Raw genomic sequence first — 17,452 nt, 5'->3', positions numbered from 1 at the left:
GGGCTCAGTCCCAGGACCTGGGATCATGACCTGAGCTGAAGGCAGACACTTAATGACTGAGCCACTCAGGCACCACCCCCCCAAGGTTTTATCATTCTGTCCAGAAAAAAACAGATGAACGAGAGAACAAAATACTAAAATGGCAATGACCCCATAAAAATATACACAAAACAAATTAGAAGAGACACGAAACAAACAAAAAAAAATTTTTTTTGTTTAACAGAGGGAGAATATAATCATGTGAATAGAACAGAGCAATACACTGGATCCTATGTGTATTCTGGTCTGTTAGAAGAAACTGCATCCCAAAACTGTGAAGAAAGAAATATATACATACATATACATACACATATATATATATGAGATATATCTCATATATATATATATACACACAAAAATCAAATCAAATACAATGGAAAGATAAGATGTAACTATAAAAATAAAAATTAAAAAAGACTTGAAAAAGAGTTGAAAAAGTAAGAAATCTGTTGACAAGGAAAGGAAAAAAAATTAAAATTGAAAGACTAAAGAATCATGAGGTAAAAAACCATGAATTCTATATACTATTTTCCCCTTGTGTAGGAGGCTGGCAGTTCTGTGTGATTGGTGAACTTGGTCATAGCCGGATCTTCTTGCCGAGATTCTGGGGGACAGCCTGTTGCGCTGATTCTCAGGAGTCACTGCCCTAGGCAGAATTGCACCACCCTTGCCAGGGGGCCAGGCTGAGTAAGTGGCTCCAGATTGCTCAATGTGGCTTTTGTTCCCTGAAGTCTTTCCATGCCACTTTAGAGGATGGAAATAAAAATGGCAGTGCCCTGATCTCCAGCCTCAGAGTCAGAAGCTAGGGGCCCCACTCCTCAGTGCACCCTCAGGGAAAAATAATCATTCCTATCTCCCTGGACTCCCTCCACACTCTGTGTTACCTGGCCTGTGACTGAGCATTTCTACCTCGGGCACACGACCCCACTTTGAATCTCCAAACCCTGTGGACTCCTGCGGCGTGCACCCATACCACTCACCCTGGGGGAAGAAGGTGGGGTCTTGCCAGTTCTGCCGCTTGTTGGGTCCCTGATTGCTGACTGGTCGCCCAACCATGCCAGGGTTTTGGGTTTAAGGCAACCTCGAGCTGAAAGCCCACTCCTGGGCTCATTGATTGATTGCCCCTGGATTCCCTGCTCTGATGCCTGGGAACTGTGCCACACTCAGGCACGCTGGTCTTCCTGTGACCCGGGTTCCTGAGACCACACTGTCCAATCTAGGATTCTGCCTCACTTTGCCACCTGAGCACCTTTCAGGCAGGGAAGTACCTCACCAGAGCAGACCACGAAAAGTTCTGATTTTGCTCTCTGCTATATCACTTTCTGGCACCCGGCTTACAGAGGCTCCCTCCCCCCGCAGTTTATCTTCCCCATATATCGCCTTGTTTTCTCTTCTCTGTACCTCCTACCCAGCAGAAATTGGTTGGTTTTCTATGTGTAGACTGCAGCAATTCTTCTCTTAGATATCCGGTTGAGTTCCCAGGTGTTCAGAATGATTTGACGGCTATCTAGCTGAATTCCTGGTCAAAAGTAAGGTCTCCTACTCCTCTGCCATCTTGGAACGTTCAGTGTGATGGTATTTGAAGACGGGCCTTTGGGAAATAGTGAGGTCACAAGCACGGAGTCCTCATGATGGGATTTAGTGCCCTTATAAAAAGAGACATGGAAGAACCTGCTTCCTCTCCTTCTGGGCCGTGAGAGGATATAACAGGAAAACCACTATCCACAAGCCACGAAATGAGTCCTAGCCAGACGTCAGCTCTGTAGACACACTGGTCTCGGACTTCCTAGCCTTCAGAACCATGAGAAATGAATGCTGTTGTTTAAACCACCTAGTCTATGATAGTTTGCGATAGGAGCTTGAACTAAGAAACAGTATATGGAAAGCTCTTGGCATGTTGCTTGCATGTACTATGTTTCTCAATGAATAACAGTCATTGGTACAGATCATCCATGACCTTTATAGGTAACTAATTTCACCAAGAAAGAATATAAGGGTTTAATGACAAGGTGGCATCCTCCCTGGACTCCCAGACTGGCCTTCAGAGTGATAAAGCAAACAGAAAAGGATTTAAAAAGATTTTGGATTTTTGGTGGATTTGGTAGAGTCGGAGTTGGGGTGAGCAGCCATTCTAGATTGTCTAGGGATGAGGGCATTCTTGAGATTAAAAGTGGGACAGTTAGGGGCGCCTGGGTGGCTCAGTGGGTTAAAGCCTCTGCCTTCGGCTCAGGTCATGATCTCAGGGTCCTGGGATCGAGCCCCGCATCGGGCTCTCTGCTTGGCAGGGAGCCTGCTTCCTCCTCTCTCTCTCTGCCTGCCTCTCAGCCTACTTGTGATCTCTGTCTGTCAAATAAATAAATAAAATCTTTTTTAAAAAAAAAAAAAAAGGAGTAAAAGTAGGACAGTTAGCTATTTCAATTTTCAGAGGGGAGGGGATATTTCCTACCAGGACAGGTCAGTACTGGAAAAAGTGTACTGACCTTCCTCTTCCTCCTTCATAGTAGGAGTGAGCCGTGTGCCTGGTGACACTGGGAAGCAGCACTGAGCATGCACAGTCGCTCTGCTCGCCCCCTGCTCAAGCATGGGCTCTTCAGTTCCCTACATGGGCGCTTGCAGGGCAGGCTCAGGGCTTATCCAGGGAGACTGGCTATTCAGCATATAAATGCGTGGAAAAATTCCGTCTGCGGGGGAAAGCAATGGGAAGCTTTACTTGGCCACAGGTCCAAGCACTGTTCTCCAATCAGCACTAACAGCCATAAAGCTGCTATTATTTCTACCTGACATCTGTGTCTATTTCTAAATTGGTTCAGAACTCAGAGGGGGAAAGAGATATAATTAATTATCAGCCATGTGATTAATTATCACCTTCATAAACCCCAACAGATAGAAGCCTATTTTATTTCATTGGCAGACAAACCCCTTTCAGGCTGGCAGAAAAAGGATATTTTGCAAAATCAAATGAGGTTATAGATATGAGTGACCTTAAAGATGATCTGGTCCAGTAACTTCATTTTTATAGATGAAAAGACACACAAATGAAATGGTCAAGTGGCATAATCCACGTGAAATTCTGTGAAGGCCTACGATGCAAATTATTCATATGATTGGTAGTTTGGGAAGCAGTCTTTAACGCTATAACCCCAGAATTAAAAGCAGATTATAGAAGTATAGAAAATAGATTACATGTAATAGAAAATAGGTTATAGATTAAAACTAAGCAATTTTAGAGGCAGAGAAGTTTCCCTAAACAAAAGTATTACCTCCAGGAAACACCTTCAAACTGTGTAGAAGGGATCAATATTTGAGAGTTCTTATTGTTTGTTTGTTTTAATTAGCAAAAAATACCTTTGGTCAGTAAGACTACTTACCCACAATCCTGAATACCAACTAAAGTGTCAAAAGAAATAAGTGTGCCCCCTCTATCCTAATCCTGCACACCTGCCATAATCAGGGCTTCCTTGTTAGGAATGTTTACTTCGTATCTGTTAACCAGGCAGGTCTCACAGGCAAGGCAAGGGTCCTGGGCACCTCAAGACATAAGACAAGAAATAGGAGACCTTGTGACCAAACACAACCATTTCTCAGCTTGTCTTTGCTTCCTACCACCGCCCTCACTCGCCAGAGTACCTAGGTCTGGCTTCTGGCAACTGTCTGATCCTGGGTCAGTGGGAGAGAGTCTGCCACACTCTGTCTCTCCTATTGAATTGAGCTATGAAATCTGGACAAGATTCATGAAACAGATACTTGAAGACTCTGAAAAGTGTACAATAGCAGGTAGACTGGGAAAGACCAGAATTCAAAATACTACCAAACCGAATCCTCTACCCCGTCCATAGTCTGAAGGCAACACACCAGAAATAGGAACCAGGGTATAGACCAAAGAGCTCCTGGAGATACCGTTTGGGCTCCAGCATCAACAGTGTAAACTATAATCTCAAATATGGAAATACTCTGGTTTTCCCTTCCTCTTCTTTTTTCTTTCCCTCTTCCCTCTCCTCTCCCTCCTTTCCTTTCCTCCCCTTTCTTCTCTTCTGTGTTCAAGCCCCCTGTGATCTAATGGTAGTGACAGGATCTGTCTACAGGAGCCAAAACTATGAGGGAGGGGAACCCAACACTGCATTCAGTGGTGCTGTCATCCCCCAAACCTGAGACCATCCCCCTGTGCCTTTTTTCTTTCTTTGTCCTCTTTCTGCTGGGCCAGTGTAGGCCAAGTCACAGAAATGCATGACAGAGTGAACTCTGTGGCCAGAGACTGACAAGTGATCCCAGGGGATTAGAAAGTACCAGGGAAACCATGGAGAGGAAGGAGCTTGGCAAAGCAGCTCCATAAACTTTTCTTTAAAAAAAATAAATAAATTCCTGGGCTCACCATCTATCTGTACATGCATAAATCTGATCTTAATTTGCATTATCAGTCCTTTGAGAACTCTGTCCCGGTGCCAGCCTGACCACCAGGTGACACACACATGCAGATCCAAATAGCATTGCCAAAGGCTTCAAAAAACTGAGCTGACTTAAGAACCAGAGCTGTCAGAAGGCCAACCAGAGGCATGGAACTCGTACCCGTAACTTAACCAAGCTGAACGAAAACTACAACAAAACTACAACAAAAATATCAACATTCTCCCTAGGCTTTAAATAAGACCTAGACTCTCAGAACATAATATTCAAGACATACAGAACACAATCCAAAGTTCCTTGCCATAAGAAGAGTCAGGAAAATTTCAATTCCCTCGGGAAGGACAAGCAACTAAAACTAACACAGCAATAACACAGATGTGAGCGTTATCTGACCAAACTATGATAAGAAGCTCCAACCAGCAATCATGAACACTGCTAAAACCAGTGGGTAAAAGAGAAAATCTCAGGCAAGAAACAGATGACATAAACAAGAGTCCGGTGGAAATTTTGGAATTGAAAAATACAATACAAACAAGCCAAAAAATACACCACCTCTGATGGGCTCAAGAGCAGAATGGAGATGACAGAGGAAAGAAAGCCAGTGGCAAATCAACTTCTAGCTGGGTGACCATTTATAACTACTTTTTCCTGCATTTTCTGTTTTAATTAACTACTGAGGCATAACAAAGCACATCAAAATTTAGTGCTCTAACCTGGAAACAATTTGTAATTTCTCTCACTTCCATGGGAGGGCTGGACAGCTTCTCTGCTGGTCTTGCCTACGTACATTCATGTTTCTGCATTCAGCTGGAAGGATGGCTGGACTGGTGGTCCAAGATGGCCCCACGCATAAGAGTGGCAGTTGGTGCTGGGCTTTGACTGGCCTGTCTCAGTTCTCTTTAAGCAACCTTTCAACCTCTGGTAGGCTAGACTGGGCTCCTTCATGGTATGGTAATCTCAGGGTTCCATGAGGGTGAGGCCTGCAGCCACAAGGCCTCTTAAGACCTCGGGTCTGAAATCCATACAGCGTTAACCTCTGTCACAGTGTTTTGGTGAAAGCACATCAGAAGGATGGCACAGAGATTAAGACAAAAAAAAAAAAAAATCACACAATCTCTTGATGAAAGAGAAGCTATTAAGACTTTGCAAATCAGGGCATCTTGGTGGCTCGGTGGGTTAAGCCTCTGCCTTCGGCTCGGGTCATGATCTCAGGGTCCTGGGATCGACCCCGCATCGGGCTCTCTGCCCAGCGGGTAGCCTGTTTCCCCCTCCCTCTCTCTGCCTGCTGCTTTGCCTATTTGTGATCTCCCTCTCTCTGTCAAATAAAAAAATAAAATCTTTAAAAAAAAAAACATGCAAATTGGCGCGAAGACAGGGAGCCATGAGTCTTTAGGATCATTATCTCCATGTTACACCACACCCTTCCAAGGGAATTAGTGCTACAAATATCGAAGGCCATGGTCTACGACTGCTATGGCAGTGGAAGAGATGGTGAGACTCAGACAGGTTTAGTGTTTTGTCTAAGATTACACAGCGTGTCAGGGAGAAAACATAAAACTAAATCCCAGGACTACAGATTCCACCAACCAGTCCTTGCTGCTTCTTCTTTTTTTTAAAAAAGATTTTATTTATTTATTTGACACAGACAGAAGGAGAACGAGCAGGGGGAAGAACAGAGGGAGAAGCAGACTCCCCACTGAGCAGGGAGCCCGATGCGGGGCTCGATCCCAGGACCCCGGGATCATGACCTGGGCCAAAGGCAGATGCTTAACCCACTGAGCCACCCAGGAGCCCCAAGTCCTCACTTCCTGAGAGGAGCCACACAGTATTTTGAACGCGGGCTATTTAACAGGTGGGAGAATAATGGGCAACCCTTGGGAATGTGTTAGCAGTCATTCATTGTTCAGATCCATTTTGTGAAGGAAATCACGCAGGCACTTGTGGAGTCCGTGGAAAAAAAAAAAAAAAAAAAAACTGAAGTGAAGAGACTCGATAAGAGCTATTCATTATGTAGCAAGAGAGGTCCTAACCCACTCAGGCCTCCCAGGCCTAGTGCATTCAGTCTCTTGCATTCCTGGCACTCAAAGCTTAATCTCTCCATTGAGGCAAAATTCACGTAATATAAAATTGACCATTACTCATTTTACATTGTAAAATTCAGTGTCATTTGGCACGCTTACCAGGTTATGTAACTGTTATCTGCATCAAGTTTCAAGACATTTCTATCAGCCCAAAAGGAGAGCCTGCACCCATGAAGCACCACTCCCCATTTCCTCCTCCCCCTGCCCCCAGTCACCAGGAGTCTGCTTCCTTTCTACGGATTTGTCTATTCTAGATGTTTCAGGTAAGTGGAATCATATGCATGAGTTTTTGTAACTTGTTTCACTTGCACATTCTGGAAGTTTATGGATGTTGAAGGCTGTACCAGCATTGCACTACTTTTACGGATGAGATAAATATGAATGACACCCACAATATTGCATTGTATGGCTAGACCACATTGTGTTTATCCATTCACCAGCTGACGGGCATTTTGGGTTCTTTCCGCTTTCTGGCTAATCGTGAACAGTGCTGCTATAAACATTCAGGTACAAACAGTTGTTTGACTACCTGCTTTCAGTTCTCGGGTGTATATAACCCAGGAGTGGAACTGCTAGGTCATATGGTAATTCTATCCAAGCGTAATCTGGATTCTGGTTTTTGACAAGGCTTCTTAAAATGGTTCGTGATTAAGAACACGCTGCCTGCATTACCTTGTCTCTGAAGTCAGTGTGGTTCTGGAGGATGGCTCTGTGGTAAGTGGCTGTCCTCACAAAATCCTGCATCATGTTCTGTTGCTGGGAAATGCAGCCATAAAACTGTAAGGAAAAGAGAAGGATAGAGAGAGTCAACAACTCACAAGGCATCACCTCGATGAACACCTGGTTCTTGCAGCTACCTGGGTCAAGGTGGGCTGAGCCTAAACGTGTGGGCCAGCTGAGGCTCTGAAAGGTGCAGGGACCTGTCCACGTATGCCCTATTTGGAACATCCAGAACTGTAAGCTGGCCCCAGACCCCAAAAGGCTGCTCTGTGCAACAGATCCAGGCCCAGATACTGGCCAGATAGGTGCCCAGGGTCTCTTCTCAAAGCAGAGGCTATAAGAGAACACACATCAAGGGGAACCAGGGGTAAGAGAGAAAGAGCCCAGAGACAAAAGGGACATCCCTAACGAGTCTCCTGAGCCAAGAGAGAAAAACAGGACTTGGACAGAGATGTGAAGCGAGGGCAGGACTGGGCAGCAGATGGTGGTGACAGTTACCCTGATCAGGCAAGCCAGCTGGGTGACGGGTGCACACAAATCCATGAACACTGACTCACAAGTCTCAGCACTGTAACTGCCCTCCTCAGGTAGAGTTTGCTATGTTACAGGCACAAAGATAAATGTTTCACGTACATCCTCTAATCAAGTTAAATCATACAAATATCAGATGAATTTCATTCCCCAGATGACAAACTGAGGCTCAGACAGATACGGCCGCTTGTCCCCAAGTCCTGACAACTTGAGAAGTGAGAGCAACCCAGGGGCTGCTGTTGCGGCTGCTGCTCAGGGGATCGCATGGTGGGAAGGGGCAGGGCCACGCCCATTGCCTCCTCTCTGCCCTCCAGCCTGCCCAGGTGTGTCCACAGGTGTGTCTGCAGGTGTGCATCACCTGGAAATGACTCCTCTCCCCCCGGGGGTGGGTGGGGGGCAACATTCCTGACCTGGAAGTACTGTACGGCAGATGCCTCTTCTGTCCGCTGGCTGAACACCGAGGATTCCTTTTTCTCCTTCCGGCATCTTTTCAAGGTATTTGAAAATGAGCTGAGGTCTGCAGGGATAAAAGGCAGATCGTTTCTACACTGAGGGAACCACAGCACTGACCACTGCACTTTTACACAATTCTGAGAAACTATTAGAAGACTCAAAGGGCAAGTCCATCCCCGGACACACATGTGACAAGGAATGGCAAGGTGGGAACGGGCGCCCCTCTGAGACGCGACAGCCTTCCTTGCGCTTGTCAGCCATATTTGCATTCACCAGTGTCACTTGACACAGCATAACGGAACACTCGGAGACCAGGCTCAGGGAATTCTCCTGGTCCTGCGCCCACAAAGCTTACAGGCTTATTCGCAGTATGTACTCTGGGGAAGGTGATTGTTGATGATAAGGAAAAAAAAAATACATGTGAATACAAAGTATACATATAATGAATAGATATACATATGTATATATATATAATCTCATTCTCTTGTCACAACAGTTTTTTTTTCATATTTAGTAGTCTCCAAGCATAGAGATGAAAAGTAAAATAACCTAAGAGATGTGAATACAAGGAAATGCTTTCTATTATTTGAGGGAAAGAAATACATAGATGACGGCTCAAAAAATCCCAGAAGTGTTATTGCTCAGGGATAGCACAGCATACACAGTGGCCAAGCTTTGTGACCTTAGAATGCTTACACCCTTGCCCAGAGGTCCTCATCACCGTGATCTTCTCTCTCTCCACCACTGGTGATGTGCCCAGGTCTCTCCCTCACAGCCCATGCTGGATTCTGGATGACCACACACTCTCAGTTCCCCATGAGCTCCAGCCTCTCCAGCTTTGGCTGCCCTTGCAGGCTACCCTATACACCTCCTCCTTGCACCCTACAGCCTCCACACTCCCGCCATGCGGAAGTCCTTGTGAATTCCCACATCAACCTGGCCCTGGCCTAGCTTCTTGACTTGAAACCCTCCAGCTCTTCTTTCTCTATTTTTTAAAATTTAAATTTATTTTTTCAGTGTTCTAAGATTCATTGTTTATGCACCACACCCAGTGCTCCATGCAATACGTGCCCTCCTTAATATCCATCACCAGGCTCACCCATCCCCCCGCTGTCCTCCCTTCCAAAACCCTGTTTGTTTCTCAGAGTCCACAGTCTCTCATGCTTCATCTCCCCCTCCAATTTCCCCCAATTCACTTTTCCTTTCCTTCTCCTAATGTCCTCCATGCTATTCCTTATGCTCCACAAGTAAGTGAAACCATACGATAATCGACTCTCTCTGCTTGACTTATTTCACTCAGTATAATCTCTTCCAGTCCCGACCATGTTGATACAAAAGTTGGGTATTCATCCTTTCTGATGGAGGTGTAATACTCCATAGTATATGTGGACCACATCTCCTTTAACCATTCATCTATTGAAGGGCATCTTGTACCTTTCCACAGTTTGGCGACTGTGGCCATTGCTGCTATGAACATTGGGATACATACAGCCCTTCTTTTCACTACCTCTGTATCTTCGGGGTAAAAATGGCTAACAGAGACACATCATTAGCCATCAGGGAGATTCAAATCAAAACCACATTGAGATACTACCTTACAACAGTTAGAATGGCCAAAAATTAGCTCTTCTCTTTAAATTCGCTTTTGACATAAAATCCCTTTTCATTCCCCAGGATTCAGGTCAACCAGTCTTTCCTCACTGTTATGTTCTGGAATACCCACAGGCATGGAGGGCCTCAACACTTGATCAGAATCACCTGAAAAGATTTTTTAAACTATGGATGCTTGACCCTCACCCCACACCCAATAAGTCAATCAAAAAATAATAATTTGTGTATGACTTAATCATATGAAATTTTAAAACTTAGAAAAGGAAACCAGGAATGAAAAATGATTCCTAGATATAACCACTAATACTGTATTTGGGGATAAAATCTCCCAGTAATTTTTCTTCGTTGCTGTTTTATCTAATCTCTACATTACTTATAATAATAGCATCACACTTTACTGCCAACACTTTTCATACAGAATCTCTCAACCACACTTACAGCTACAAAGCCCAGTAACTACAATGTCCTTTTGCTCCCGTTCATCCTATTTGTTCTCAGAGGCAACATCAGAGCCTTAGTAGATCTTAATTTCAACAAGGTTTTTAACTATGTTCCTTCAAATTTTGGACCTACTTATTTGCTTATCAAGTTCTACTGAGGGTCAAATGTACCAACCCTATAGAACTATAATTTTCTATATTTGCATTTTATTCCCTTTAAAAAATACTAGAGAATGTTTGAAAACTTTAAAATGTTTGAAAATTTTATCAGATAAAAACTTGCAACAAACTGGGTATAAAGGGAACACACCTCAACACTGCGAGGCCACAGGTGACAATCCTGCAGCTGACATCATAGCCAACAGTGAAACGTTGAAAGCTCTAAGACCAGAAACAAGACAAGGGTGCTCACTCTCACCACTCCTAATCAGGGTAGCATTGGAAGTCCTACTCAGAGGAATTGTGCAATAAAAAGAAACAAAAGGCATCCAACTTGGAAAGGAAGAAGCAAAACTGTCTCTATTTGCAGACGACATGATATTATACATAGAAAACCCCAAAGGACCCCACCAAAAAACTGTTAAAACCTACAACTTTGTAGAGTTGCAAGATACAATATCAACATGCAAAAATAAGCTGTGTTTCTAAAACACCGACAATGAACTACTAGAAAGAGAAATGAAGACAGCAATCCCATTTAAGATGGCATCAGAAAGAATAAAATACTTAGGAATAAATAGAATCAAGGAGGTGATACCAGTTATCTGTTCTCTGAAAGCTGTAAGACATTGATGAAAAAAATTGAGGATGAGACAAATAAGTGTAAATATATCCCGTGCTCATGGATTAGAAGAATTAATATTAAACTGCTCATATACGCAAAGCAATCTGCAGTTTTAATGCCATTCTTATCTAAATTCCAATGGTATTTTTCAGAAAAAGAAAAACAATCCTGAAGTGTGTATGGGACTGCAAAACCCTTAATAGGCAAAGAAATCTTGAGAAAGAAGAACGAAGCTGGAGGCATCACACTTTCTGATTTCAAACTACACTGCAAAGCTACAGTAATTAAACAGTACTGTATCGTCATAAAAACAGACACATAGAATGGACAAGATTAGAGAGCCTCAGGCTTATATACTCAATCAATTTACAACAAAGAAACCAAGAATATATAATGGGGAAAGGATAGTCCTTTTAACTGATGCTGGGAAAACTGGATATCCACATGCAGAACAATGTAACCAGACCTCTATCTTACATCATATGCAATAACCTACTCAAAATGGATTAAAGAGTTGAGCATAATACCTGAAACCGTAAGACTTCTAGAAGAAAACAGAGATAAACACCTCAACATTGGTCTTGGTAATGATTATTTGAATTTGACACCAAAAGCAAAGGCAACAACAAGAAAAATAAGTAAGTGGGAATACATCAAACTAAAAAGCTTCTGCACAGCAAAGGAAACCATCAACAAAACAAAAAGGCAACTCTTAAATGGGAGGAAATATTTGCAAATCACATATCTGATAAAAGGCTAATATCCTGGGGCGCTTGGGTGGCTCAGTGGGTTAAAGCCTCTGCCTTCGGCTTAGGTCATGATCCCAGGGTCCTGGGATTGAGCCCCACATCGGGCTCTCTGCTCGGCAGGGAGCCTGCTTCCCTTCCTCTCTCTCTGCCTGCCTCTCTGCCTAATTGTGATCTCTGTCCATCAAATAAATAAAATCTTCAAAAAAAAAAAGGTTAATATCCAAAATACATAAAGAACTCATACAACCCAATAGCAGGGAAAAAAAAAAACAAAAAACAACCAATCTGATTTAAAAAAAAGGCTAAGGGACCGAGTAGACCTTTTTCCAAAAACACAGATGGCCAACAGATACATAGAAAGATGCTTCGTATCACTAATCATCAGGTAAATGCAAATCAAAACCACAATGAGACATCACCTCACACTTGTTAGGCTGTCATCAAAGCGACAAAAGGTAACAAGTATCAGAGAGGATGTGGAGGAAAGGGAGTCCTTGGGCACTGTTGGCGGGAATGTAAATTGGTGCGGCCCCTGTGGGAAACAGCATGGACGTTCCTTGAAAAATTAAAATAGAACTACTGTATGATCCAGCAGTCCCACTTCCAGGTATATAACCAAAGGAAGTGAAATCATTATCTCAAAGAGATATCAGCACTCCCATGTGCATTTCTACATTATTCATAATAGCTAAGACATGGAAGAAGCCTAAGTCTCTGTCAACAGATGAATGGACAAAGATGTCTCTCTCTCTCTCTCTCTCACACACACACACACACACATATGAGATATATTATATCATATCTACTCCCCCCAATGAAATATTATTCAGCCATAATACAGAAGGAAACTCTGTCATTTGGGACAACATGGATAGAACTCGATGGCATTAAATTAAATAAGACAGAGGAAGACAAACAGAGTATGTTATCACTTATATGTGGACTCTTCTTTTAAAAAGTCAAACTCATAGAAAGAAAGAGTAGAAAAGTGGTTGCCTTCAGCTGGAGGGCAGAAAAGAACAGGAAGAGGTCGGTAAAGGGATATAAATGCTTTGTTATAAGGGGCGTAAGATCTGAGGATCTCATCTATGACATGGTGACTTTAGATGCTAACAGTGTATGGTATAACTGAAACTTGTTGAGAGAACAGAAATGTTCTCACCAAAAAATAAAATAATATTTCTCATACATACTAAAACACCCCAGAAGATATTAGATGATACTGACTCAGATATAGTCTCTTGGCACATCTCCAATTCCCTCTGAGCTCTTAGAGGTCTGTTGTCACCCATCTGTGAGTTCTTTGAGTCCTGGGCATCTAAGCTGTTTGGGCTTTCAAAGCCTACAGTAAATTCAATTGTTCAACAGAGAGTCCTTTGAATATTCCAGCAATTGCAAGTCTCCCTACTCTGGGGGACATCTGAGATTTTAATACAGCCAAATATAATGGGCGCCTAATTTAGTAAACCGGATGTGTGACAAGTTGCAAAGTATCATTTTTAGTTCACAAACAAGATCATGACTATCAAGTAACATGGATAGTCTTGCGTCACTCACCAACTGTCTCCAAAGGAAAATGTAAAAGCTCCAACAAAGTTTAAGGTCACACCAGCATCCACACAATACACAGACTTCCAAAATAGTCACTAAGTGAATAGATCAGCTCTACCACATTTCTACTATAAAATATTGTATTGTTACATTACAGCCACTACAGTCACAACTCTATGAGAATCTCTTGTTTGACAAGTTTAAGATGTATTTATGGGATTTGGGAAATAAGGAGCATCCAGGAAAATCCAGGAATCAGCATCAGTGAACTCCTGCCTATGGCGACTTCTGTCACAATGGCTCCCGGGAGAATGTTCTTCACAAGCTACCCTTGCCTTTATGTTAATGGTTAAATAGATGTGTGCAAAGAAAGGAAATGTCTGTGTTTCCATATGATGTATATATATTTTTTTTAAATTTTATTTATTTATTTGACAGACAGAGATCACAAGTAGGCAGAGAGTCAGGCAGAGAGAGAGGAGGAAGCAGGCTCCCTGCTGAGCAGAGAGCCCGATGCGGGGCTCGATCCCAGGACCCTGGGATCATGACCTGAGCCGAAAGCAGAGGCTTTAACCCACTGAGCCACCCAGGCGCCCCATGATGTATATTTTTTAAAAATTACTTTCAAATGGAAAACAAGTTTAATTGTTGATTTCTTCCTCCCTTCAGTGTCCAGAAGGACGGACTCTGGAGGACACTGTCTTAATCTGCTGCTCTAACAAAGTGCCACAGACCGGGCAATTTTTAAACAATAGAATCCATTTTGCACAGGTCTAGAGGCTGGAATCCAAGGTCAAGGGACCAGCATGGTCCGGTTCTGGTGAGATACCTTTCCTGAGTGGTAGACTGCTAGGTTCCGGTTATGTCCTCACATGGTGGGAGTGGCAAGGGACCTCCGGTCTCTCTTTTTTTTTTTTTTTTAAAGATTTTATTTATTTATTTGACAGACAGAGATCACAAGTAGGCAAAGAGGCAGGCAGAGAGAGAGGAGAAAGCAGGCTCTCCACGGAGCGGAGAGCCCGATGCGGGGCTCGATCCCAGGACCCTGGGATCATGACCTGAGCCGAAGGCAGAGGCTTTAACCCACTGAGCCACCCAGGCACCCCTCCTCAGGTCTCTTTTATAATCACATCCCAAAGGCCCTACCTTCAAATACCACCATCTAAAGATTAGGTTTCAAAATATGAGCTTTGGGGGAGACACCAACATTCCATCTTCGGCAATGGTCCATGCAAATCCAGGATGGGACACAACATAAGTAAGACATCTTCTCTTCCTTGGTTCTCCAAACGAGGGGGAAGGACTTTTGGTAAGAGGAGTGAGGGAAACTTTAAATCCAGCGGGCAACTTTGCCTTTGGAGGACATTTTGGGAAAAAGTAATTTATTATTATTATTATTATTATTACTACTACTACTACTACTACTACTATTATTATTTTGTATAGAAAAGCCTTCCGATCTGCAGGGACCACTTGTTTTAAAGTAGCCATCATTGGCTCCTAGAGAAAAGAAAGGCATGCTGTTAGAACACAGTCAAATCTAAAGGGACTTTCACATTTGCACATTGGTTCCTTTGGCCGCTCAGGGTAGAAAAGGTGAGAGGACAGGGGTCAGAACCACTGCTCTGGAAGAAAGAGGTCCCCACTGGGTATACCCTGGAAGTCCGAAGTTGAGGTCAGAGTGTATAAGGATGGGGACATGACCTCAACGGCAAATACAAGTCAAGTCCCTCTGACTTGGGGTCATGACTTCCGGGTAAAAGGGGAACTCCTTTCAAAGGACACGCTGTTCCACACTGTTTGGGAAGAGGCTGGCCTGGTGGGACTGACATTGTAGTCACACTGTCCTCAACTGCCACGTTTTGTCATGTTTCTCCGCAAACACAAAGATGTAGTTTTCTCTATTACACACATATTAACCGTGCTACGCCATGACTCTGATTACTTTCCTTTGATGCTCAAGCTTGATTTCAGTTTCTCCCTAACAAGCCCTTACTTTTCCATTTCAGCATGAGCTATACTCACGGATCAAGAGACGACGGAGACCATTTCCTTAGTGTTGTTACTTCGAAAAGAACCAGATTGAAGGGATATGTTTTTGTTTGCTCGCTTCTCTTAAATAGCTGCTGTTTACAAGTGATACTGTCTGTAGCGCTTTCCGTACAGTTTATTTACCAAGAGACGAGCATCTTTCTTTGCATGAAAGGGTACTACCTGCCTGACTGCATCAGCTGTTCAGGCCACATGTCCTGAAATTATACCAGAAAACACAACTGACAATATGATAATCATGGTGTGGACTTAAAAAAAAAAACAATAATAATATGTCAAACTCTAAACACGGTTGCAGAAACTGCTTTTGGCTATCTTGACGAATTTACATACAGCCTATTTTAATCTTCTCTAGCCCACCAGCTCAAGTTTACCAAATGGAGCTTGTTTTATGGGGCACCTAAGGAAACAATTTCTTTCTTTTTTTCATTTTTCTTTTTTTGTTACTTTCAGTTAGCCACTGTGTAGTACATGATTAGTTTCTGATGTAGCGCTCAATGATCCATTAGTTAAGTGTAACATCCAGTGCTCATCACAGCACATGCTCTCCTCAATACCCATCACTCTGTTACCCCTCCCCACACCTTCCTCTCTTCTGAGACCCCCAGATTGTTTCTCGGGGTCCACAGTCTCTCATGGTTCATCTCCCTCTCTGATTTCTCCCCCTTTGGATTTCCCTCCCTTCCCCTGTCAGGAAAAAATATCCACTGGAAAAAAGACAGTCTCTTCAACAAATGGTGTTGGGAAAATTGGACAGCTATGTGTAGAAGAACGAAACCGGACCATTCCCTTACAACACACACAAAGATAAACTCAAAATGGATGAGAGACCTCAATGGGAGACCAGAATCCATCAAAATCCTAGAGGAGAACACAGGCAATAATCTCTTGGACATCAGCCACAGCAACTTCTTTCAAGATACATCTCCAAAGGCAAGTGAAACAAAAGTAAAAATGAACCATTGGGACTTCATCAAGATAAAAAAAGCTTCTGCACAGCAAAGGAAACAGTTGACCAAGCTGAGGCAGGCCACAGAATGGGAGAAGATACTTGCAAATGACATTACCTAAGGAAGCAATTTCTTTCCTTGTCAGGAGAAGACAGCAATGCTGACCGCTTGCCCCCATTCAGTTCTCCTTCCCCTGGCTTCATGCTCTGGGTGCATCCCTGCAGGATGGAAATGGCATAGGGTCACTTGGGACACCCTGCGTGGATTCTTCCTGTGCGGTCCGAGCTGGAGCAGCAGACCGCTTTATCGGGGCTCGTTCGAGCAGCATGAACGTGCTGCCGAGGGCCGCAATGCTGGTCTTCCCTCTGAATACAGCAGACTCTGCTGCCGAGTAAAATCCAACATAAGGAGGGCCCTTTTTATGTCTCATACACGCCGATTTTCTTAGTTAAGGAGCAAAAGGACTCAGATATAAAGCAGACTGAGTGGTTAACAGCATTATCATGAGACACTGGATCTTTCTATTGGGTGCATGAGAAACCAGAGAAATGAACAGCTTCACCAAACTTCAAGCTAATTTCTCCCTTATAGTGTTTCTGTCTCCTTTTGGCGGCGGGGCGGGGTGGGGGGGAGACCAAAAAAAAAAAAAAAACAAAACAAAAAAACACAAAACTGGTCAGCATTCTGTGAAATCAACCTCTCTTAAAACAGAAGTAGTTATGCACTCCGAGAAACCGAATGCCTTATTTGGCTTCGCTCTTCTTTCAAAGCCCGGCAGTTTGCAACCAAACCTGTAATTCATAATCCATATAACACTTATCTAACACTATTTTTGTCCTACTAAAACATGAGTACAAAGCGCTGGGGAGGGCTCCTGGGGAGTAGTTTGTTACTTGTCATATCTCTAAATGTTAAGAGTCTTATGCAAAAACAACTGGGTCACACATTTTGTCAAATTTCAGAGGCTACATTCATGCATGTCTTAAAAACCCATTAAACACTTGCTGAGATGATCAGCATTGACTTAAACATTAGTAAAAAAGTGAGCGTCACAATTTGTCAAGAATGTAGACGTTGTGGAGGGAAATTT

General features: G+C 43.3%; 1 protein-coding gene across 1 annotated transcript in view; it reads right to left on the bottom strand.

Moving 5' to 3' along the window:
• The window catches only part of LOC308352970 (histone-arginine methyltransferase CARM1-like), a gene marked incomplete at both ends in the record, with an annotated part of 123,475 nt that extends 106,683 nt beyond the window's left edge, over positions 1-16,792 (bottom strand). The window contains 3 exons of the mRNA XM_080819496.1: positions 7,194-7,298; positions 8,183-8,289; positions 16,609-16,792. Coding sequence (XP_080675622.1) covers positions 7,194-7,298; positions 8,183-8,289; positions 16,609-16,792 — 396 coding nt within the window. The remainder of the gene's footprint in view (positions 1-7,193; positions 7,299-8,182; positions 8,290-16,608) is intronic.
• Between the last annotated feature and the right edge of the window lie 660 nt (positions 16,793-17,452).

The sequence above is a fragment of the Martes martes genome, assembly GCF_963455335.1.
Source record: "Martes martes genome assembly, chromosome: 12".
Classification (NCBI taxonomy): domain Eukaryota; kingdom Metazoa; phylum Chordata; class Mammalia; order Carnivora; family Mustelidae; genus Martes; species Martes martes.
This window is presented reverse-complemented; position numbering and strand designations above follow the sequence as displayed.